This window comes from Dipteris shenzhenensis, chromosome 4 (genome assembly GCF_047967505.1).
Source record: "Dipteris shenzhenensis isolate YYH24624 ecotype China chromosome 4, Dip_SZ_1.0, whole genome shotgun sequence".
Classification (NCBI taxonomy): Eukaryota; Viridiplantae; Streptophyta; class Polypodiopsida; order Gleicheniales; family Dipteridaceae; genus Dipteris; species Dipteris shenzhenensis.
This window is the reverse complement of record NC_141599.1, coordinates 34535873-34561987: the sequence shown is the minus strand read 5'-3', so window position 1 is coordinate 34561987 and position 26115 is coordinate 34535873. Positions and strand designations below refer to the sequence as shown.

General features: G+C 47.5%; 1 protein-coding gene across 2 annotated transcripts in view; it reads right to left on the bottom strand.

Annotated features, from left to right (window-relative positions):
• LOC147902762 (calmodulin-binding transcription activator 3-like) overlaps positions 1–26115 on the bottom strand; it is a 158371-nt gene that overhangs the window by 77122 nt on the left and 55134 nt on the right. For both annotated transcript variants that reach the window (XM_087373763.1, XM_087373764.1), the window contains exons 5-7: positions 25596–25641; positions 24946–25501; positions 24348–24670 (exon numbers count right to left, since the gene is read on the bottom strand). In XM_087373763.1, the coding sequence (XP_087229889.1) occupies positions 24348–24670; positions 24946–25501; positions 25596–25641 (925 nt within the window). The remainder of the gene's footprint in view (positions 1–24347; positions 24671–24945; positions 25502–25595; positions 25642–26115) is intronic.

Genomic DNA, 26115 nt, shown 5'->3' with positions numbered 1-26115 from the left:
ATGGCATGGCAGGGACTCTCTCTCGGGCAACTCTTTGAGGGTAGAGAATATTTTTTGGTCTAAAGTTTTCCACCCCCCTTTGGCCATACAAGAACCCCGACGTTCTTATTTTCTCTCCTTCAAAGGCATTTCATCTGTGGTGGATGTACTTCGGGATGATGGCACAATCTTATCTTTTTCTATGGCTGCTCGCAAATATGGCTTGGGAGCTCATTATCGCCCTTTATGGCATCGAATATCAGCAATGCTCCAACCGTACTTGCCGGTACCCCATTTGGAACTTCAGAATCGGCTTGAGGATTGGATCTTACGCTCTCCTTCCTTATATGCCCGTCCTCTGAAGCTCTCACATATCACAGTGTCATCACTGTATAAAGTGTTATTACCTCCGCCTTGGATTTCCCACAAAGCAAATACTGTTTGGCATATAGATCGCCCAATGAAGTGGTGGAGAAAAAGGCTGCGTCTCCTTTGGCATTACAAAGTCCCTCTACGACAACAGCTTTTCCTATGGCGAGTTCTTCTTGGCATTTTTCCATCCGGACAGTTACTCGCACACAGACATATAGCTTCAGCTGTTTGTCACCGATGTCAGCACTCTACTGAATCAGTGTTTCATATCTTTTGGTCCTGTCCAAACACTTCTGATCTCATTGCTCTCATCAGACAGAGACTTCGACAGCGATTTCCTACTGTTACTTTTGGCAGATTTTTCTGGTTGTTTGGCTTTCATCCAGAGAGACAGGGTTTTGATTTATTTTTTATATGGGTACGCTATTGGACACTATGGACTTTATGGATGGACAGAAATCATAGAGTCTTTGGTGATCCACTTTTTTCATCTTTTCTTTTTTTCAAACGATCTCTGCAACAATCATTTTATGATTGTCTTCAGACTCGTTTGATTGATCAGGATGTATATACAGCTTATACTGAGATCTTCAGTTGAGTAGTAGTTACTTCGTTTTTTTGAAGTAACTATGAATGTAATTATTCTACAGCAATAAAAGATTTCTTCCCACAAAAAAGTGTGTATGGGGGAGCATGCAAGCTTTAATGTGCATGCTAATGTGTGTGGGAATTGTGTGACTAAAGGTCCAAAATGTGCATTTAATGTGCCTTGGGGGGATATTTGCATTTTTTTAATGGGAGAGTGGTAGAATGTCACTAGTGAGGTGGCAGATTAGGCTGAGGTGGCTGGACAGATTGAGAAGGCATCGTGCTCATACATGTGGCTACGTAATAGAAGAGGGAAGCTTCTGGTTGATGAGCGAGCATGGTACGTGGAGTCTGGGAGCTTGCAGAAAAAGGAGAAAAGGAGGAGTCGGTGAGGGACAGACGAGCTGTACGAAAAGCTGTGTGCATAAACGAAGGGCTGAGCGCCTATGAAAATATGGGCTAGTACGTGATGAGAAGGGAACTTTGGGAACAAGCGTAGCCTTGCATCGGGTGACGTGCGTGGGTTGAGGGCTGGAAAGAACCGTACGGGTGGTACGGACTGAAGTGTGGATTTTTGTACGGGCTGCAGTACGAGATTGTACGCGGTGCAATCGTTGATCAGTACGGTGCCTTGATTACAGGCTGAACAGGCACGTACGGGTCATTAAAGATGGCTTCTATGAGCTGTACGGAAGATGGTCGTCGTTAAATGCAGACTGTACGGATTTCTGTGTGGTTGTACGGGCCTGCTGTCCTACGTATAATTGTACGGCTGCTTGTACGGTGAATATACCTGCAGGTTTTCAGATGATGGTACCCGCCAGTTCTTCTTTTGAACAGCTTGTGGCTTTGGGAGTCATGCTGGCCATCGAGCAGTGGGCTGTGGGTTCATAGCGTTTGAGGCTGACTGCTTTCTGAGTTTTTTTTTGGGGAAGAGTGCAGTTCTAAGTTCAGTTTGTTTCGGGCTGTGTAGTCTCTCCCCTCTCTCAAAGAGTCTAGGTGTGTTCTAGTCAGATTGTGTGGGAGGTTGACTTGTTACTTGTGTGCTTTGGATAACCGCTCTGAAAGTCGGTGCATAGGCTCTACCTTAAGAGCTACCATATAACAGTACTGATCCCGAAGAAGTCCTGAAGATATGATTTTGTCTCTAGAGTTGGATTCTGAAGAAGTGGATATGATTGTATGGGGGTCAGCAATAAAGTATTGAGTCATTTTGTGTTTGTCTCAGGATAGTCTTGTGTTTCGTTTTTTTTCACATCAACGTCAGGCAGAGCAGAGGCAGCCGGAGGCCGTGGTGGGTGGCTGGACCGAGGTCAGAAGGAAAAGAGAAAAGAATAAGAAGACTTCTGACAAAGGCAAGGAGGCAAAGGTAACCCAGCCTGCAGCAGTGCCTCAGAGACCTGACAGGCAGCCGCCCCAGGGTCTAGGGAGAGCTTCTTCTTCGTCTGCAACCCGCCCCCTGCAGCTTCAGGTCCCCCTCTCCCCCGATCCCCAGCTCCCCCCCACCCAGGCCCAGCCCCTACCCCAGTCGCAGTCCCCTTCTCCCGACTCTCAGCCTCAACCCCCGCCTCTTCCTCCTCAGCCCCCGCCTTTTCCTCTTCAGCCCCAGCCCCATCTCCCCCCCCCCCGCCCCTCTTAGCTCTTCCACTGTGTTTGCTTCACCGGTGGTTTCTCAGCTGCGTGCAGCCCCTACTCCCCCACCTTCGGCCCCCCTGCTAGTCGCTCCAGTGGAGTCAGTGTCTCATACCCCACAGCCTCCTCCCCCTTCCTCACCCCAGACAGGGCACCCCGAGACAGCACCACCCCTGGAGCAGCCTTCCTTGTCTGCTAGCCCGGCCCCCTCAGTTGCAGATTCTGGTGGGCCTCAGCTCCAGGAGAAAGAGCTCCCTCACGACTTCTACAGGTCCGGTCCCTGGGATTACTTGGATGTGGCCGATCTCGGGACCTTCCCAGCTTGCCTCAACATCAGTATCTTCCTGCTCCGTAAAGGGACGGATGGGAAGATCGCAGCCTTGGCCCCGAGGGATGGACCTAGCTTTGCCTTCACTTTTCTCGCGACGGCACCGAGATTTGGACAGACGACTCGGTCTAGGAACCTCTCAGAGAGCAGACACACGCTGAGATTTGCTCCTGGATAGGCCCGACGGGTGGACAGCTTCTCGAGACCCAGTGGTCCGAGGGTGACGTGCGCCTGCGGTGGCGATGCGTCGCCAAGCGTTTCAGATTGATTGTGATCCTCAGGCCCCCTCTGTCGTGGCCCCTCCCCCAGGATGTCAGAGTCTGGATAGCACAGAAACTTCGCGCATTCTACGGGATGACTACCTCAGAGATCTCAAGCTGGCTCGAGAAAGCGTTTGTCCATGGCACCAAAGGCCTCGCGCCTTTGCTAAAAGTTTTGAAGAACGGGCAGGATGACCCCGCCTCCCCCTCCAAACCCTCACAGAAGCGTCAGCGCCTTCATTCCGAACCACTAGCCTCTTCATCGACCTCGGCCGCGAGCAGACAGTTGTTCGCAGCCTACCAGTCCTCACGATGAGCTTACACCTTGTTTCCTGGAATGTGAACGGGTTTCATTCTTCTGGCACCCGTGGTCCTAGGAAGCTTATCTTGAGACAGGAACTTCAACCAGCAGTGATTGGTCGCTTGGATATGCTCCTGATCCAGGAGCATAAGCTTTCAGTGGCTCATACCCGTAGTTGCGGGAAGATCCTCCCTGGATGCTCTCACACTTATTGGGAGCCCTCGATCGGTGCACAGGGGAGGAGTGGCGGTGTCTGCACGTCCGTCTACGAGTCGATTGCCCAGGGAGTTTTTGGCCATGGTACGTTGATCCCAGGCCGTGCGCTGTGGGTTGGCCTAGAGTTGGAGGGCTCCAAAATAGGAGTCCTCAACATTTATGCACCCACAGACCTCCGATGCAGAGCCACCTTCTGGAGGACACTTACAGAGCTTCTCCCAGACATGGATTCGTGGATTGTTGGAGGTGACTTCAACAATCTTGAGACCTTGGAGGACCAGCAGGGCAGAGGACCAGCAGTTTACAGGTATAGCTCAGGCAAAGCAGTCCGCTTGGGACTCATTTCTCTTTGCGACAGGAGGTAGGGACAGCTGGAGAGACCCGTCCTTCCGCCGATAGCACGGGAGCTTGGACTACTCGTGGGGTTTCCGTAGGGAAGGGGGCAGACTCCTGGAGAGATTGGACAGATTTTATGTCTGATTGGGTCATCAGCAGAGGTGGTCAGGTGGGTGTAGTGCCAGGGATGACGCTCTCCGACCACGCGCCAGTGCTCTTGACACTAGACTCGGCAGCTCTGTCCCTTTCCCCCCGTTCGTGCAGGATTCCTGATTCCATCTTCTCTAGGGAGGAGGTGCGTAGTAGTATCGGTAGCCTTTGGGACAGAGATTGGGGCGAGTGCGTGGATCTGGCAGAGTCGGTGGCGCAGGCTCTGCAGGAGTCCAGCCAGATTTGCCCGCTAGCGGCCCTTCAGGTTCGTCAGGAGTGGTGGGGCAGAGAGAGAGCTCTTCGTAGGGACCTCGCCTCCATTCAGCGGCTACAGCAGGCGGCTCCAGGTTCGGAGGAGCTTCGGATCCAGGCCCTTCGAGCCAGAGCCCTTCTTGAGGAGGCTATCCAGCGTCGCTCCGAGTTTTCTTATCACGCCTCCCTCTCCTACTGGGCTCGGAAGGGCGACCAGATGAGCAGAGAGTTCTTCAGGACGCATGGCCAGAGGGCGGCAGGTGACCAGCTCCGGAGTCTTAGGACAGCGGAGAGCCACATCATTACCAACCAGGAGGAGGTCATGGGGTTGGCTTCCGACTTCTACAGGACTCTTTTCAAGCAGGACCAGCTTGCCCCCCGCACTAGTCGTTCCCGCGAGGAGGTGTGGAGGCATATTCCGGCCCTTGTTCAGCCCAGCATGCAGACGACGCTGATGGCACCGTTTACCACTGTCGAGATGCAGGAGGCCTTGATGGCCATCGATGGGCAGAAATGCCCTGGTGAGGATGGGCTCTCTAGAGCTTTCTTCACTTCATTCTGGGATCAGATCCATAAGCCCCTCCTTGCAGCCCTCCAGAAGATCTTCAGCAGCGGACATATGCCAGAGAGCCTCTCTTCGGGATTGATCTGCCTCATCCCGAAAGGGGGAGATCGGCCGGAGATCCGTCAGTGGCGTCCGATCACTCTTCTCACCACTGCCTATAAAATCCTTGCCAAAATGATCAGCGCCAGAGTTCGGCCACTACTTTCTGACCTCATTCATGACACTCAGACAGGTTTTGTCCAGGATCGCAGTATCCTGGATAATGTCTTCACCTTCTCAGAGGCGACGGAGTGGGCCAGCACATCGGGTTTCACTCAACCATCCTACTTCTCGACTTTGAGAAGGCCTACGATCGAGTTGACTGGTCCTTCCTGGAGGGTACTTTGGAGAGACTTGGATTCCCAGTGGGATGGATTCAGGGTATCTCAGCGTTATACAGGACAGCTTCCAGCAGGGTCATCATCGGCGGCAGGATGGGTGAGCAATTTCGATTGGAGAGATCAGTGCATCAGGGTTGCCCACTTGCTCCCTACCTATTTCTCTTCTTCGCCGAGGTGCTGTCACACTATCTTCGTGCGAGCTCGACAGGGATCCGGGGTGTTCGCCTTCCCATCAGGGAGGACACGGAGCTCCTGGACTCGGAGTATGCAGATGACACGGCACTGCATGTTCAAGATGATGAGATGACACTGGAGAGGGTGAGGCTAGCCTTAGAGGTCTTCTGTTCGGCAGCCGGTGCGAAAATCAACTGGAACAAATCAGTTGGTTTTCTCACAGACCCTGGGGCTAGCTCACAGTGGGGGAGGTTTCTGGGTTTCAAATGGATCCCGCGGGGGCAGACTACTAGATATCTTGGTTTTCAGGTCGGCTTGGACATCACGCCAGCTCAGCAGTTTCTCACGGTGCTAGATTCCATACGACGGAAGCTGGCTTTTTGGAGCACTGCTAAGCTCTCTCTTGCAGGTCGTGCTCTTGTAGCCAATCAGGTCCTCCTGGCCACGGCCTGGTATGTGGCCTCTTGTTGGTGCTTCTCGAGATCGTGCGTGGCACAGCTCAGGAGGATGGTTCGGAGTTTCCTGTGGTCCGGGGGGGATGGTCTCAATGATACCAGAGCCAGGGTAGCCTGGGAGACAGTTATTCTTCCGCAGGCTGAGGGTGGCTTGGGGGTCATTGATCCAGAGCTTCAGAGTCAGGCCCTGTTGGGCAAGTCAGTTATCCGTGGTTTGACCCCGGGGGGGCAAACGTGGAAGATGTTACTTCAACAGGGGATCAGTTCTTGCACCCCGCACCGAGGAGGAGAGTGGCTACCGTCCCTCAGGTGGATCTTCACCTCTGCACCGCTTACCCGCCCCCACTCCCCGCTCATTCGTAGCCTGCTCACGGTTTGGAGGCGACTTCGTCTCAGTCTCCTCCAGTCGCCTCCTAGCAGTCACGAGGAGATTGACCGCCAGCCGCTCATCTGGAACGATCAGGTCAGAGATGCCTCGGGCCTTCAGCTGGGGGAGAGGTCGCATATCTCGTGGGACGGCTGGATGCGGGGGCCCGCCCGGTCCCTTCGTGTTTGGAGGGACACTTACAGACACTTAGAGACTGCTGCTCTAGCGGAAGCAGCCGGGGGAGTCCGTGGAGCTCAGGCGAGGCATACAGAGATAGATGGAGCGATTCCTGTCGGTTGGTTGGTCCCACCAGAGATTCAGATCCTCATGCCTGGTGATGCCCGCTGGCTTGGACAGTTCACCCCTTGCAGCATCCCACTGGTTGTTGCAGGTCGGCTGGACGACACCTCTATTTCCTTCTTCGCCGTTTTGGGGGACGGCCGACTCAGGAGAGAGGGTGCGCTCATCGATCCCCTTCTCTCGTGGCAAAGGGTTCGTGTCGTAGGCCTTGTGGGGAAGGTTTGGCGGATCGATCCTAGTGTAGAGCAGGATCAGCTGCACTTATGGCGCCTCTGGCTTTGGGAGGGGCGGGCCCTTTCAGAGCTTGACTGGGACCCAGGAGAGTGGAGATGGCCAGAGGTTGTGGCAGACCAGGGGCCGACCCCTTTCTTTGCTTACAGCACGAAACTGGGCAGGAGCATTCTCGGGAGGATGCAGAGCAGACCGCCCACCCAGCGGCCCAGTTGGTATGCTCAGGGTATTTCCAGGCTATTTCTGCAGGCCTTCTGGAAGGCCTTGTGGGAGAGCTGGCGGCTGCGGAAGATTTCCTACTTCCTTTGGCTACTCGCCCACAAGGGTCTTCCAGTGGGGAGCTGGTTGCGGCAGTTTGGTCAGGAAGGACTCTGTCAGTTTTGTCATGAGGACGAGGAGTCACCAAAGCACTGCCTATAGAGCTGCACTCGCGCCTCGGACGTGTGGAGGAGAGCCTTCGGGATCCTTACTCGTGCAGCACCGGAGTTAGGTTTGATCACTTGGGGCGCATTCTGCTGGTGCAGCACCAAACCTGGCTATCACCAGTTATTCGAGGCAGGCCCGCAGGACCCTATGTTCCTTATCACACAGGGGACTTGGGGGCCGCTTGAGGGCATCCCGCAGCACTTGGCAGAGGTGGACACAGGATCTCAGGTGAGGCAGCCAGTCTGGGAGATCATTAGCAGCATCGTCGGATGGCACATTTGGACCTCGCGCTGCGCGCAGATCCTCGGAGGTACCTCTCTTTCGATTGCCCAGGTCATGGCCGACATCTGGTGCGAGATTATCCACACGCTCAGAGGCCAGTGGGACCAGATCCAAGGGGACTCCCGGGCTGGCCGGGAGAAGCGGAGACGTTTCCTCCGAGATTGGGATACGCAGGGCCTCTTCTTCGAGCATACATCTCAGGGCCTTCAGTGGCGCTACTCACCGCCTCTCTGGCTGTTTATTCACACCCACCTGATCCCACCGTGAGAGAGCTTTTTGTTTCCTCTTAGGGCTGCGTCCGATTTGTGAACGCAGCCCCGTCAGCTGCAAAACTGACCTCTTGTATCTTGTTTTTCGAAGTAATATAATCAGCACTGTTTTTTCGGCAAAAAAAAATAACCTCCCAAACTGGATTAGATACTGATTCACATCTTGCTCTTCCTCCTGCCACACTTTGCACAGCTCTTTCCAAACTTCATTAGGGCTCCTGGCTTGTGCAAACCGTGCAAGGAAAGCTGCTCTCACCACTGTATACTCTGGATTTTGCTGCTGAGGATGAGCAGTCCTGAAGGTAGCAACTTGACTCTGCAGCCATGCTTTTGCATCTCCCTGCAAGCAATAATTCATGATCTGAAACAATCCCAGGGGTTGCCCTATCTTTCATAAGTGCTGCCCCCAGTACTCTGGGAAGTCCTGTGCCATCCTCAATCCTTCAACTGCCACACCTGGCTTATCTCAACCACAACAAAACTGGAAAGCAACAAAGCAAACACACTACTGAAGAAGCTCACTTTGCATCCGAAGACCATTCTTTTTCCTGCGGGAAAGCACTTTCAGAGCTCTCTGCACTCTAGCAAGGAGTTGGATCACACGTAGCTGGACTTCAATGCATCTGTCCTTCCTATGACCACACTCTCCACACCACTCACACTGTATCACTCTCATTTCTTCCCATTGCTTGCAACACAGCTCAGAACATTTACTGTTTCAGTCTTGTAAACTGAAGTGAACTCCTCCGTGGAGGCACCAAAACGTGGATGCAAAAAACACAGTAGAGCTATATACACCTTTATAATCGATCACATCCACAGTTCACATTTATTGAAGCCATCAAACAACATACAAAATGTACTTTTATTCCAAATCCTCATCTTACATAATCCCAGCTAAAACTTCCTCAGGAATATTCTCCTGATTTGGCAACTCATATCAATTCACTCTTCATCATTTACATGCAATATCATATGCCATGTATCTCCTGACACAATTGAGAAGTACACCTCATATTGAAAATTCCATAACTCACAAGACAACCACCCACAAAGTGACCACAGTCAGAAATCTTATTTTATATTTCCCAAGATTATAAATCAAGCACTAGAAATGATGCCGCCCATCTCCTTCACGTGATTGTATCTGCCTCACAGTATCTCTCCTGCTCACAGAGCACCCTCCTTGCCATGGTTCTCTAGAACTGTATCAAAGAAACCCACACCCATCCAAATGCTCAGAAGCACCTAAAGCCACCCATGCCTTGCTGCAGCACTCCCGTTTGTCCAGCTCTACCTTTGCGCAATGACTCCCACCACCTGCCTCTATCTCTTGCCCATGAAACTCATGGAGATCATGGACCTCTGTACTGCATAGTAGAGACGCTTTGCCCTTGCTCATGGAGCATGCCCTCCATCTCCAAAGCACTCTCGGCTACACAATAGCATCACAGATTCCCTCTACCTCATAGAGCTCACCTCTTCACACATGACGATCTCCTTCAACAAAGCTCACGTAATTCCTCCCCTCGCCTTCACATGAAGATAACCAACAGTGCGGCTTCACTCTCCTTATCGAGAGTGGTCTGTAGGATCGAATGAGAGAGACAGAGTGCAGATAGCAAAGCGTCGCACACGTCTTAGCCGTCACGTCAAACTTGGATAATAGAAAAAAAAGAAGTACAAGGTACAAGTACCTAGACCTAGGACTAAGTGTCCTAGGTGTCACATAGGACTAAGTGTCCTATGTAGCCTAAAAGGCACTAACTCTACAAGTGCCTATATTTATGCCTACAAGGCACATACCATGGCCTATAGGGCATCACTAGAACCACCAGAAGATGGCCTACAAACCCCCCTCCATGGGATGGGCTGAAGTATTCTGGAAACATATCAGAATACCTGGTATTTGTTGGTCATGGTGGCACATGTTCATCCAAAAGGATATAGCCACCTATGAATGTACAAGGGATGTCAGATCATGTAACAAAGGGAACCAAGTGTAAAGCCTGTCGAAAGACTTCGAACTTGGGACGAGGAAGTGCCTTTGTAAACATATTTGCTATGTTGTCCTCTGTGGGAAGATAGGACAACTCTATGTCTCTTGCTGACAACCGCTCCCGAACATAATGATAATGAACTTTAATATGCTTGGTACGCACATGAAACACTGGGTTACGTGCAATGGCCAAAGCACTCCAGCTGTCAGTGTAGACAATAGTGGAGGATGTCTGGCGAATACCAAGATCTGTAAGTAACTGTCGAAGCAGACACACTCTACTGTAGCGGTGAAAGTTGCTCTGTACTCAGCCTCACAGCTAGATGTGGCAACTATTGGTTGCTTCTTGCTGAGCCAAGAGATACACGAATTGCCAAGCAAAAAACAATTGCCAGTATGTGACACTCTGATGTCGGAACATCCTGCCCAGTCACTATCCGTGTACGCATGCATGGTAAGTGAACCCTGATCACCATAGAAGAGGGCTAAATCCTTCTGAGACATCTGAAGACTCTCTTCACTGCCTGCCAATGCTATGAACTGGGCATGTGCATGAATCTACTGAGCTGAGATACTGCATACTGTAAGTCAGGTCTGGTGTGACATAAATAAATAAGGCATCCAACAGCCTACTGATAAAGAGTGATATCACATGGTGGGCTCCCATCATGAGCTGAGAATTTGAAGCCAGTGTCCACTGGAGTAGAAATTGGCTTGCAATCCTCAAACTGAAAACGATCAAGGAGCTGTCCAATATACTTGGACTGAGACATCATGGTACCCCCCTCAACATGAGCAAACTCAATGCCCAAATAATAGTGAAGCTGTCCCATGTCTGACATTTCAAAAAACTGCTGCAAATCAGCCTTGAAAGCTGCAATTTGCTGAGTATCTGGGCCCGTGATGAGCATATGATCCACATATAAAATCAGCACTAAAAAATCAGATCCACTCCCACGGACATAAAGAGTGGGTTCTGTGGGACTATTCTGAAAACCAAGGGATAGTAAGTGTGCATGAATTTTGGCATACCATGCCCTGGGTGCCTGCTTCAAGCCATAAAGGGGCTTTTCTAAGCCGGCATACCTTATTTTCAAAATTAACAACCTCAAAGCCAGGAGGTTGTGTGACATATACTTCTTCCTGCAGATCCCCATGAAGAGAAGCAGTCTTGATGTCAAGTTGGTGCACTTGTCAATGATGATGGGCTGCAATGGCAATGACACATCTAATGGTAGTAATCCTGGATGTGGGAGCAAATGTCTCCTCAAAGTCAATGCCTTGTTGTTGGGCATACCCTTTTGCAACAAGACGGGCTTTGTATCGATCTATGCTACCATCAGATTTCCTTTTTAATTTGTAGACCCACCGGGTTCCAATGGCATGCTTGCCGGGAGGGAGATCTACTAATTCCCATGTGTCATTTTTAGCAATGGAATGTAGCTCAGCTCTCATTGCATCCATCCACTCTTTGCCGTCAAAAGCATCTTTATGGCACAGAGGCTCTTCGTTGCAAGCTGTAGCAAGGAGTGCAAACTCAAGAAAGTGACCATGCTGTCTATTCCCTGATCTTGTCTGGGCAGCAAAAGGCTGATCTTGTTTGCTGTCCCTCAATGTATCAAGAAGCCATCTGGGAACTTGCCTTCGCTGTCTATTGACAGCTCTTTCTTCAATGACTGCATCATGAATAGTGGGATCATTTTGTGTCGGAAGAGAAACCTGCAAATCAGCATGAGGTAGTGGCTGATTATTGCTTGGTGGAGGGCCTACAGGAGGCTCATGTTGCTGGTCAAAATCCTCTTTTGAGGATGGCAGAGGTAACCAAGATTCAAAGGCATCAAACATGTCAACATCTGGCTTAGCTTTGCAGTCCACAAGAGGAGAAGCTCAATGTTCAGCAAAGATTACATCTCTACTGACAATAATCTTCCCAGTATTTGGTTGATATAACCGATACCCTCTGCTCTCCTGGCTGTAACCAATAAATATGCATTTGATGGCCTTGTCATCAAGCTTATGTCTCAGCTGAGATGGTACATGAACATATGCAAGAGACCCAAAAACTCTCATGTGTGGAAGTGAAGGCTTCCTGCCTTTCCATGCTTCATTAGGTGTAACAGTCTTCAATGCCCGTGTAGGTGATCTATTCAGCACATAGTTGGCACACATTACTGCATCAAGCCAAAATTTATTGAGCAAAGACTTGGCCTTAAGCATGCATCTGGCCATCTCCATTGTGAACCTGTTTTTCCTTTCAGAAATAGGATTCTGCTGAGGAGTGCAAGGAGTAGTACATGAGTGAATAATTCCCCGTGAAGACAGAAATGCATCAAACTCCTTTGACATATACTCTCCCCCCCTATCTGTGTTGAGGGTGACAAGCTTGCATCCTGATTCATTCTCAACCATATTCAACCATCTCTGAAAGCATAAGAAAACTTCAGATTTGGCTTTTAAAGGATATATCCAGCAATATCTTGTCAAATCATCAATGAGAGTCATGAAATACTTGTACCCTGGGCCACAGACATCACTACTGCAATTTCCTTTGTGAGAGTTTTAGACAATTCTTTTGAAAAGGAAACCGATGCATCTTACCCAAAAGACAACCCTCACACACATGTTTGGAAACTGTGTGAGTTTGAGGTACATCATTTGCCATCTGCTGTGAATGTAGCTTTGCAAGAGCTCTATAATTGAGATGGCCCATTCTCTCATGCCAAAGATGAGTTTCAGCAAGCTGTGAATCTGAAATAGCCAATGCTTCAATAGAAAGTGCAGCTCAGTGATGATCAAGGTGATAAAGCCCTTTTTGCAAAGTGCCAGTGAGAACTATGGCATTGTCATCACGAAGATCATAAACTAGGCATCTGTAGCCATCAAAAATAACTTTGAAACCTGAAGTGGCAATTCCTGAAATTGAAATCAAGTTGACTTCAATTCCAGGCACAAAAAGAACATTTGTCAGAGTAACAGGATGGCTTGAAATGGATGTGAGCTGCACATCTCCAATTCCTTTTACAGCATATGAAGCATTATTAGCACATGTGATAGTCCCCCCTCGAGGTGCATCAGCTAAAGAATTAAACAACTGTCTACAAGATGTGACATGTTTGGAAGCACCACTATCAAAGTACCAGGACTGAGCATCATTAGCAGTAAAGAATGCATCAGCTTTGGGGGGATTAAATGAGCAATTGACAGCCCATGCCCAATCATCCTGAAGAGCATGTGCATGTGAAGCATCTTCTAGCTCATGGGATTCAATAGCATGAGAGGCATTAACTGTCAATCCTACTTTCTTTTTCTTTGAAGCAATGCGCTTCCTGCATTCTGAAATGTCATGTCCAAGCTTGCGGCAATAGTTGCATCTTTTCTTCTTTGACTTATCTGCTGTATTTTTAGATGCATGCGAGGAATTGCAACTGCTATGTGCAGATTTTGGCTTGCCCATAGGCTTGGAAGCCTTGCCTCTTCCTGTCTGCTGTGAAGCAAATGCATGATCAGGAATAATGGCTTGTCTATTAGCTCTACTTTGCTCTTCCTGCAAAAGCAAAGTCACTAGCTGATCAAAAGAATAGTGGTCTGGATTACCCATGGCCACTAATCGAAGGGTTGTAGCAAACCCTTGATATGTATCTGGCAGTCCATTCAATGTGGTACTAACAAGCTGTGAATTTGGCACCACCTCATCAATGTTGGCAAGTTGTTCCATGAGGTCCTTGGTCAGGTATGCATCCATAGAGTCACCTTTATTCATGCTGACTTCCTGTAATTGCCTTCTCAAATATGCAACACGTGCCTCATTGCGAATCTGATAGAGAGAAGCCAATTTATCCCAAGCATCCGTTGCTTTCCTGCAAGACCGGATGTGTGGAATAATGATTTTCTTGCATGATAAAGCAATACATGAATGTGCATTTGCATCTCTTGCATCCCATCTTGTCTGTTCCTGAGTTGGAAGAGTAGTAGCAGGAGTGCTAGAAGATGAGGCATCAGGAGGAGTAACCCCTGCAAAGGGACCAGCAGTAGAGGCAACCACTGTAGCATTGGTTGGCCTCAGATCAACCCCAGAAACAATATTCCACAAATGCTTTGCAACAAGAATATGTTTCATGAGATAAGACCACATCGGATAGTTGGTGCCATCCAACTTATCATCTTCACGAAGAACTCCAAATAAATCTTGATTGTTCCCAACCATAGCAAATGTGATACCCTGAAAGAGACCTGAAAACCCAAAAGCCTCAAGGCTATCACTGCAAAAAGCTGGCTGTCCAAAAATGACAGCAAATTTCTGACCCAAATCAAAGGGCAAATGCAGATCTGACCCAAATGTGACTGTGGTAGGCAATGTTCACTGCAAAGACAGCAAATATGGCAAAAGCCCCAACTTTATTGAGGGCAAATAGACCAAAAAGAGGGCAAATGCAGAAAAGCCCCAAATTTTGCTGAAATTTTTGCAAATGTGACCCAATGTATGCAAATCTGACCCAAAGTATGATTTACTGTCCCAAACACAAGTTGAAATTGAGCTCCCAACACAAAAGCCCCAAATTTTGAGAATGCCCTGCAAAAGACTTCACACGTGCCAAGCTTGTACGGTACTCTTGGGACAAGTACCACTGTACAGATAAAACTGAGCACAGTACGGAATCCAATATACGACACAGGTACAATGTACAAAGACTGTACATCTGCTGTACGGAAGCTTGATGTACGGAATAACATGTACGACTGTACAAATGTAGGTACGTTCCCACGTGGCTGTACGGCGATGCAAGTACGGAATGCAGTATGAAGCAGTTACAAGACCTTACGAAAGATGTACGGCGTACGACACAAGTACAGCACAGATACGGAGAGCAATACGAAATTGGTACGGTGCCTGTTGTACAACGATGCAAATTATGTGTGTAGGCTGTATGGTGTATGTACGTAGTACGGAACCGTACGGTTGTACGGCGCAAGTGCAAGGGACGTACGTAGTGCAGTACAGAAACAGGTACGAAGCTGTACCGTACGACTGTATGGATGAAGGGGCAATTAAGTTGAAGGGAGCTAATACGAGTCCGAGTGCAGGAGACGAATCTAAAACGCTACTCTGATACCACTGTAGGATCGAATGAGAGAGAGAGAGTGCAGATAGCAAAGCGTCGCACACGTCTTAGCCGTCATGTCAAACTCGGATAATAGAAAAAAAAGAAGTACTAGGTACAAGTACCTAGACCTAGGACTAAGTGTCCTATGTGGCCTAAAAGGCACTAACTCTACAAGTGCCTATATTTATGCCTACAAGGCACATACCATGGCCTATAGGGCATCACTAGAACCACCAAAAGATGGCCTACATGGTCCAGAGAGGGTCGCATTTGCATCTTATGCAATCCTGAAAGATCGAGTCAAAGGAGCATCTCTCTTTCAGATGACCTGTGTACTACGAGATCAGAGGCCAATATCACTACCTTTTCAGAGACGATTTCATATGACATGTGTACTATGAGATCAGAGGCCGGTATCACTACCTTTTTGAGTGCTTGGTGGCCTTCATCCATGAGGCCGTGCGACACCGGAAGCGGTTGCTCATGGCACATAAGGGGGACCAAGAAACACGACCACACTCCACTCAGCATGATCATAGGAGGACCCACGGTGGCGACAATTGCAAGGGCTTGAGTTGGAGACAGAGACACGTCAGCGTCGTTAGCGTATTGAGACACATATCACATTAGGGACCTCCCTTCCATGCTCATTGGACCTGATGCACGACCCATAGGAGTGAATATGGCTTGTTTGCCCGCAGGGCTATAGCAAGGAGACCAAAGTGGACTGCACGTGTCAACAGTTGCCATCGCTCTATCACAGGCTTCGTGCCACCACATCAACCTCACAGATCGACGCCCTCCTCCTAGGGTTTGATGCCCTCAAGGACTCCCACTCCATGATCTCATAGAGTTTTCTTTTTATGTAGCGACGCCGTTATGCTCATGATTATGGATTTTCTTTTGTATTCATCATGGGTGTGCCCTTTTAGTGGCTCCACCCCTCAGGGGATTGTATTAGTCTCTTTAGTCTCATAGACCCTTTTTCGTCTTCCGAAGACTTCTGATAAAAATCTCTCTCTCTCTCTCTCTCTCTCTCTCCCCCCCCAGTTTATTTCCCTCGTTCGCCCTCCCGTACGCCTGTCGTCAGCTCCCTACACTCTTCGTACACCCCTCGAACACCCTCCTGTACGCCCTTTGTCAGCTACCATATGACCTTCCATACACCCTCGCAAGGCTTCCCCCCCTACCCCCCTGCTAGTCTCTACAGTTTCACACTGAAGTACAGACCGCTAAGAAGGAAGTGATTGTGGAGTTTGATACCAAAGTAAGTAAAGCTCACATTCACGAAGAGATTAAAGAACCGGTGAGCGGTAAGGAGATGAACACGCAACTAGACGTGATAATGCCTTGAAAATAAGAATAGGGGGACTTCTTGAAGGATGGTATAAAGAAGAGGACTCTTTTAGTGACACTATAGCACATGTCAAAGCAACCATGCCTAACATTGATTGGGTGGTTGACAAGGGTGATGATGAAGCCATAGCAACTCAAATCTCAGTCTCAAGGTCTTGCTATCATTACGCTCAACTCACGCAATCTGTGTATCAAGCTTCTCCGACAAACTTATAAATTGAAAGGGACTAAGATATGGAGAGCTGAGAAACTTACACGAGCTCAACTGAAAAATAAGGCAACGGAATTAGCTAAGGTCAAGGCTTCTAGGAAGGATGGAAAATGGGCAGTATATCGTGGAGGCATAGCAATCATTAAGGAGTTTAAATCTAAGCCAAAAGACTCTCAGTCTTAAACTGATGTACCGCTGATTATGTTTTTCAAGCTATAGCATAGGTACTCTAAATAATTCATTGCACTCTCTAGGAGCTGCCATATTTTTGCGTATTTAGTTCTTGCAAAGGATTAAGTTTGATGATCCACAAATTGTTTTCTCTAAGCTGGATAAAGAGCGTACAGATTTCCTTCATCATTTTGGGGACTATTTTTCAGACTCTTTGCCAGGTTAACTTCCACCTGAAAGGCCTGAGGATCATGGCATTGATGTAATACCAGGTAGTAGTCCACTAGACAAGCCACCATACAGGGTCACTGCAGCTCAGCAGAAAGAGATCATGAGCTAGGTGAAGGAGTTTTGAAGAAAAGGGGCCAGTTCAGCCTAGTTCATCTCCTTACCGCTCACCGGTTCTGTTAGTCGAGAAGAAGGATGGTTCATGGCGAATGTTTATAGATTATCACGCCTTGAACTAGATTACAATTAAGAATTGATTCCCCATTGCAAGAATTGATTATATCTTGGATTGGTTGGAGGGATTGACTATTTTCAGCCGCATAGATTTGAAGAGTGGGTATCACGAAATAGCATTCAATGAGAGGAGGACGTGTCTAAGATAGCGTTCAAAACCTCCTTTGGTTATATGAGTTCTTAGCAATACCATTTGGGCTTACAATTGCTCTTGCCACCTTTAATTGAATGATGGACATAATCTTTCATGAGCACAGATCCTTTGTGGTTACCTTCTTTGATGATATTGTATTGTACTCATGGGATGAGGTGGAGCATGAGAAGCATTTGGCCATAGTGTTTGCAGAACTCAGAAACCATAGCCTGGCTATTAATGAAATGAAAAGTGAAATCTTTATGCTAGAGTTTTACTTTCTGGGACACTTTGTCTCCAAGAATAGAGCGCATATGGATCTTGCTAAGACAAGCAATCCGCACTTGGCAACAGCTGAGAAATTTGCATGATGATGGACGGAGCTTTTTGGGTTTATCCTCATACTACAGACACTTTATACGTCATATTTCGGGGATTCCTTTACCCCTCTAGGCAATGCAAAAGAAGGGAGCGTCTTTTATATGGCTGAAAATCAAATTGCAGCATTCGCAAAGCTGACCTAGGATTCAGTGTTGATCTTGCTAGATCTCCAAAAAGCTTTTTATCTCCAATGTGATGCATGTGGGAAGAACGGCCTTGGAGCAATTCTAATGCAGGATGGACAAGTTATTGCTTATGAGAGTAGAATCTTGCAAGATACTAAGAGACATTTGGGGATTTATGAGAAAGAGTTGCTAGCTATAATTCATGCTCTTTCTATTTGGAAACACTATCTGTTCGGGGCTGATTTCACAGTGTAGACAGATCACCAGTCCCTCGGATGTTTCCTTACGCAGTCCAAGTTGTTTGAGAAGCATATGTGTTGGGCCAACTTTTTATCCATCTTTCACTTTCAAATTGTATATGTTGAGGGTAAAAGAATGTTGTGGCTGATGCATTATTCATTATCAAGGAAACCCCAGGTCTCAGCAGAGTCCACTGCATACCACCATGAGTTGGATGCAATGAAGGAACTATATGCTTAGGATGAGGATTTTACAAGAATCTATAACTAGCTATCTAATAGTCAGCGACATGAGCACTATACTCTCAAGGATGGCTTTCTTATGATGCATGGTTTCCTTTGTGTTACAAAGTTGTTGAGGCCTAAGGTTTTGATAGAGTCATGTTTCACAGTATGTAGGGCATAGAGGCATTGATGCCACGGTGAAGGCAATAGAGCACTTTTTCTATTGGCCAACTTTGAGACGTGATGTACATTCCTTTGTTAGATCATGCATCATCTGTCAGAAGGTCAAGTTTGATCAGCAGAAGGTACCTGGATTATTGCATCCGTTGCCTATTCTAGATAGATTGTGGGAGAGCATTGCAATGGATTTTATATTTGAACTTCCTAGGACACCTACAGGGAATGAATGCCTATGGGCTATTATATGCTGGTTTAGCAAGCAGGCACATTTCATTTCGGTGAAAGAGAAAAAAACAACACATCATATGGCAAGATTGTTCATGCAAAACATCTTTAAATATCATGGGATGCCTCAATCTATCATTAGTGACACGGATCCGTGCATGACAAGTCTATTTTGCAGAGGGCTTTTTTGAGTGGAGAGAGAGAAAGAAAGTCATTTAACGTCCGCGGAAGACCAACAGGTCTATGGGACAGCAGAAAAACCTCTCTAGTACATCTGCTTAGGGAGGGCACATGGCAGCTCCCAGAGAGTGCAAAGAATTATTTAGAGTACCTATGTTATAGCTTGAAAAACATAATCAGCGATACATCAGTTTAAGACTGAGAGTCTTTTGGCTTAGATTTAAACTCTTAATGATTGCTATGCCTCCACGATATACTGCCCATTTTCCATCCTTTCTAGCAGCCTTCACCTTAGCTAATTCCGTTGCCTTATTTTTCAGTTGAGCTCGTGTAAGTTTCTCAGCTATCCATACCTTAGTCCCTTTCAATTTATAGGATTGTCGAAGAAGCTTGATACACAGATTGCGTGAGTTGAGCGTAATGATAGCAAGACCTTGAGACTGAGATTTGAGTTGGTATGGCTTCATCATCATCATCACCCTTGTCAACCACCCAATCAATATTAGGCATGGCTGCTTTGACATGTGCTATAGTGTCACTAAAAGAGTCCTCTTCTTTATACCATCCTTCGGGAAGTCCCCCTATTCTTATTTTCAAGGCATTATCACATCTAGCTGCGTGATAATCTATAAACATTCGCTATGAACCATCCTTCTTCTCGACTAACAGAACCGGTGATGAGCGGTAAGGAGATGAACTAGGCTGAACCGGCCCCTTTTCTTAAAAAATCCTTCACCTAGCTCATGATCTCTTTCTGCTGAGCTGCAGTGACCCTGTATGGTGGCTTGTCTAGTGGACTACTACCTGGTATTACATCAATGCCATGATCCTCAGGCCTTTCAGGTGGAAGTTAGCATGGCAAAGAGTCTTAAAAAAAATCCCCAAAATGATTAAGGAAATCTGTACGCTCTATCCAGCTTAGAGAAAACAATTTGTGGATCATCAAACTTAATATCCTTGCAGGAACTAAATACGCAAAAATATGATTTTTCATTATCGTGCGAATTGCAAAGGCAGACACAATGGGGATTGACTCTCCCTTAAGTTTGGCATCCAATTCATGAGTCTTACCTCTATGCATCAGAGTGATTTTCCAATTGGAAGTATCTAGCATAGCATGCAGCCTGCGACACCATGGCATCCCCAGCAAAACATCACAGCCCTCTAATGAGCAACTTAGCCAGAGAACTTCCAACCCTACTTGATGATGATATGTACCTCGTATGTTCCAGATATTTTCCCATGACTCGATCCACACGGGCCCGAGATGGGAAGATGCCTCAAAACCCATGGTTCGACGACGAGTGCACAAAAGCGGGAGCCCTCTCACACGGGAGCGAGCCCTTGGCCATTTGACGTCATCTTAGGCACAACGGATCTTCCAACGATTGACACGTCGTAAGAGGCAAGCCTTCCTCACACAGATGGATGAGATTATCATAATTTCGAGGAGGAGATCCGACCAATGGATGGGGAGTTCTACCAGAGGGGAAGTACCTATTCCCATCACACATCCAGATGTGTGGCACACCTCTCTATGATGTCCCAATGCAAGCACCACCTGATATGTCATCTATGCCCAGATGCACTAACTATCACTTGTTCACTACATAGAATGTACGGGCTGCACTCCGTCGGCTACACACCCGGAAAGCGCAGGATCATGAGGGCCTATGGACTGCTGAGCACTTTGTACATGGGCAAGAGGTCCTGACACCGGTTCTAGCACAGACATTCAACCATGTTGTATGCCACGGCTTACCAACTACTTGGAGCACTACCACTATTGTACCGATACATAAAGCAAGAGATCCCATGGATACTGGGAACTACCGCACCCTCGTGATTGACCATACATTGGCCAAGATTTACAGATCGGTACTAGAGTGGGAGATCAACAATCATACAAAGGCTCGGGGGCAGCCGGCACTAGGATAGGCAAATTCCGGAGGTAGCATTCCAATCTAGATCACATCTTCACACTAAGGGCTATCATTGAGAAGGCGAGGTCCAGATGCTAGAAAGTCTACGCTTGTTTTGTAGAGTTTTGGAAGGCCTTCCACACGGTCCCACTCTTTTCGGACTCTACATTGATGAGATCACATCCTTCATAGATTGCGAGGGATCACCACACATATTGCTATACGCTAATGACATAGTCCTCATATCATCTTCAGTGGAGGGGCTACAGAGACATATGGAGGTCCTGGAGATATTCTGCAGAGAGAGAAACTTGGCAATCAACCTTAGGAAGACCAAGGTCATGATCTTGAACACCTCACGTGCAATGCTTCACCAACATAGCTTCACTTACCAAGGTGAGCCAATGGAGATAATGCAGTCCTACACATACTTGAAAGCAGTCTTCACAGGACCCGTCTTCACGATGAGCCAAACAGCCAAGGCACGACTCACATAGGGGCAGAGTGCTTTGGCCCGGCTAGAGAGACAGTGCTTCTAGGCACACACCTCAGGATCCACCGATGAAGGGCCGGCTTTTCGATACTTTAGTGCGGACGACTGCCATGTATGTAGCACTCTTCTAGGGGAGTGATCTCCAAGTGACAAAGTCGAGGAGATTTGGGGCTCTATCTGATCGAGATGCGCCGACACAAGGAGACACTATTGTGATTGATTGCAGCAAGAGGCTACCAGGCCACAAGATACAGAGGCAGACCTAGCACAACAGCACATCACAGACTTCTATGCATTTGAGTCAGCTCCAAGAGACAACGGAGTGGAGGAGGAGCTAGCTGATATAAGGACAGTCTATACCAGCAGAGTGAGAGGGACACAGAGACCACACGTGAAATGGAGAGCGCCTAAAGCACAAACTCTTGGGGTCAAGCCTATCTTAGCTTTCCTCTTAGGAGAGTACCAAAGACAAGAAGTCACTCTGGACATAGCTCAGTGGATTTAGGGATCGAGCAGACCACGTCCCTCGCCACAACACAAGACAGCTCCACAGATGCAGATCCGAAATATTTTCATAGCCCACCGGAGAGCCACCACGGTACTGGGTTTCGGCTTTTAAGTCCCAGCTCTCAGTTGCTTCAGTTTGTATTTGATTTTGCTTGAGCTCTTGAGCTATTTAGCTTAGCATAGCTTAGCTTAGCACTCAGCAAGGGCCCTTGTGTGCCCTTTGCTCCAGCCCATTGAGGCCTGTATGAGTTTTCTTCTTGGTCTACTTTCTTCCATATTTGGGAGCAATCTTCAAAAGACCCCTTTTCATGATGACCCGTACAGCCCAAGCACGATTCACATGCGGGAGGAGTGCTTTGGCTTGGCTAGAGAGACCTTGCTTTCAGGCACACTTCCAGGACCTTCAGATAGTGACTTTCATCCACAGAGTCTGGGACTTACCCCACTGGAGACTTCCGAGGTTGACCCTAGAGTCATTCAGACGACTAGTAGAGAGCGGGGCAGACACATGGTATGCACACATATCCACTTGGTTTACCAGGCATGGTATCCAGATGGACAAGCTTCCCGCCTTTCAATATAGCATGGATGTGCCTCCTAAGTCGATCCCGCGAGATGAGATCAACCGTATCATACGGTTAGACCTCCTCTAGCTTCATACATTTTGGACTTGGGGAGAGGACCAGGAGCTCCCCACCAAGACACAGTTTTATCGCAACCACTTCTTGAGAGTATCAGCGGAGGGATTCATCATCAGACCCCAGTATCTTGAGGACAGAGGGGTCTCCCATGCACTGACGATTGCCATTGGTCAAATGCAGGTATTGTCCCATCAGCTGAGGATCGAGGCAGGGAGAGCAATAGGTATACCTAGAGACCAGCGGGTCTGCACGCTATGTACGCTGGGGGCGGTTGAGACTGAGGAGCATTTTCTTTGTGTTTGCCTAGCCTACTATGAGATCCGGGGGCACTACCACTGTCTCTACCGGGAGGGGAGTGGTTTCGTCCCTCTGTCACGACTGATCCATTTCCATGACCAGGTCTGTATCGGACTTTATCTAATGGAGATGTGTCGGCACAGGGAGACACATCTGCGACAGATTAGAGAGCAACAGGGGATAGCCAGACCACCACAGGATATAGAGGATGATCGGGCACAGCAACGCGTCACAGACTTCTATACATTTGAGTCAGCCCCAGGGCACAGTGGAGTGGAGGAGGAGGAGCTAGCCGACATGAGAGCAGCCTGGATGAGCAGCCGACACAGTACCATCGAGAGAGGGGCGCAGAGACCACATGCGCGACAGAGAGTCCCCAAAGTACACTCTATTGAGGTCCGACCTATCACCACTTTCCTCGAGGGGGACCGACAGAGACGAGGGGTCACTCTGGACATAGCTCAGAGAGTCCAGAGAGCGAGGAGACCGCACCCCCCACCGCAGCCCGAGACAGCTTGACAGACACAGATACGAGACATCTTCGCAGCCCACCAGAGAGCCATCACTGTACCAGGCTTTGGTTTCTGATTCTGCTCTGAGTCCCAGTGCCCATACTAACTTGTTTTTCAGTTTGTTCCTGATACTGCATAGATTGATCTGGCCCACTATGCAGTTGCAGTTGACTATTTCTATTCAGGATTATGACTTTGTTAGCATAGATTAGTACTCAGCAAGGATCCTGGCGTGCCCTTTGCTTCAGCCCACTGAGGTTTTTAAAGTGTTTTCGCAGTAGAGGGGTTCTGTGAAACTGGATAACTTTAATTCTATGATGATGGACCCATAAGCAGAGATCCTGGACTTTACATACTACTCCAAGGTCCATCAGGTCAATACCCTTGGGAGTCACAATACCCGAGGTCCTTGTATTCCTATACATACATTTATGAGCCCAGATCTAAAACATTTTGCATCCAAGCAAGGTTTATGCCCTAAATAACCCAGTTTTACTAGAACAGCCCTGCTATTCAAGAGAAGCCTTTCCTAACAGATCTAGACCTCATCCAACACTAACTCTAGTCTCAAGCCTGGGTTGTCACCAACCCCCAGTAGACTATAGTTGAATTTCAACCATCTATATAAATGCATGGACTCATACAAGCTTTACCCATCCAGGTTACACCATAGTTATTCCTAGGTGGACGTGATAGATCTGAACTATTCATGGCCCTGCCTTGGAACATTGTGCCCTTTCTGCATCCTAGTGTGTCTTAAGAGTGCTACCACGCACTAGCGTTGTCATATGCACATATCACTGCGCTCCCAATAATTCTGATGTTCCCCATCCCCTTCAGTTAATCCCCCCAAAAAAGCTACATTAGCATGGTGAAGTGGTATTAGTAGAGGATTCCCAATAATTCTGATATTCCCCATCCCCTTCAGTTGTCCCCCCAATAGCATAGTTTGACAGAAGCGGTATTAGTAGAGGATTTGATAGGCATATGAAGAATGAGAATGAATCAGTCAAACTTTAAACATAGAATCACTGCTACTCAATTGCGAACCTAGCTCAAACAATATCAGGTTTACACATATACCGATATTGTACTCTATTGCAAACATGGATCAAATAAATACCTTTACTGCATTTTTACTGAAGGAGTCCTGATCTGTCACAGCCCGCCAATGTGCTTCAAGGGCAATTTTAGGTTGCCTCCTGATGTCTTTGAATGGAGGCCCTGCCAGGAAGTCGCCACTTTGTGTAGTATACTCTCTTGTTTCTTCGAGAGCAGAGTTATAAGATGGATGTGGAGGTGCAGTTGCAATAGAGGATGCTGTAGAGTGATTCGAGAGTTCAGTCCAATTCAAGGACTCGTCTCCCATTGGTGGCAATGTACTTTCTAATAGTGATGACCAGCTTGAAGATGCATTTGAAAACTTATTGAACCTTGAAAGGCCACCTGCATAGCGGACATCCAAGGAGGGAAAAGCTTATTTACACACTGACCATCAAAGATCGGGAACCTTTGTGTTTCAAGCATCAAGGACTACAAATCATAGCAGAATACAATCACATAAAGCTTGTCGTATTCTTTTTTCCAATAAAAAAATCATATGCAAGTTTTAAAAAGTGTTATTAAACTTCATCTGTTACCTAAGAACATCCTTTCATAATCTACAGGGAAATATTCTCAAAAACTATAAACAGATGTATAAAGCTAAAGTGTATAAAAACCTGTGTCCAGCAATAACTCAGTCATGTCCATACTTTCGAGATCTCTTTCATATATTGACTGTTGGTGACTGGATCTCTGGCCTGCTGCTGTATGAAAGTGAATTTGATGCTGTGCCTGTGGCACATCAAACGTTGCTGCACTTGAAAAATCCGAGTTGGCAGAGCTGTAGGACGTGTTTTTGCTAGGAGTTGCAAAACCATCACTCCTTGAGGCCGATAAGGGAGTGTTACTTGCTTCAGGGTTGGAAGTTGAATCTAATCCCAACTCTATGGTTAGCTGTTCAAGCAGCGATGTTTGCCGAGCATAAGGATGCTCCACCATTGTCATCTGAAAACCATCCAAGTCTTCTCCAGAATCTGCTTCATATGTGCCTTCATGTGAATTCATACTAGGGCTAAGCAACTCAGATGGACTTGAAACAAGACTGGGAGGTAATGGTTCAAATGCATTTCCATATACAGTGTTCTGCAGTTGCGCTTGGGGTGAATCTTTAATAGAGATTTTATCAGAGGCAGTAACATTGAATGATGACTGGAAGGGCTCCAACTTGATACCCTGGGTTCACAAAAGGTTCCACAGAAAGGAGGTCAGTAGGACTAGTCTGATACTTTCCCTTTGAAAACCATAAGAGAAAAGAGAGAGTGTACACCTCAGTCACTTCACGGTAATGCACCAACACAATGTGCTCATAGCCCCTGAACACGATGTAGCAAATTATTAGAATAAGTAAACATAGAAGGTGCTCAAATCTGAGACGAGTAAAGTAAAGAGAGAAGATAACCCGAATTCACTTCATTAGATTAAAATGAATAAAACATGCAAGAATAGTGGGACATGCTCCTGAGATTTAGAAGCAGATGAAATACATTATCTCCAACCTATTCAGCCCCAGATCATCACAAAGACAAAATAGTTCATTTTCATACATACCAATATCAAAAATCCGGAAACTTATGCCGGGTCATGATCCCTAGAAAGTTTTTTTCTTCCGTGCTTGCACTCCCTCTTTAGGTGGTGATTGGATCGACAAGGATTTCTAATTCTACAGACATTAGGATGCCTCCCACCCCTTATGGCTGCTATTGTCAGAACTGGCATAGTTTCAGGAGTTCTTTACAGAGGGTCTCCTGTCTTTTGCAGGATGAGACTGACAAGCGGCCAGTTATGTG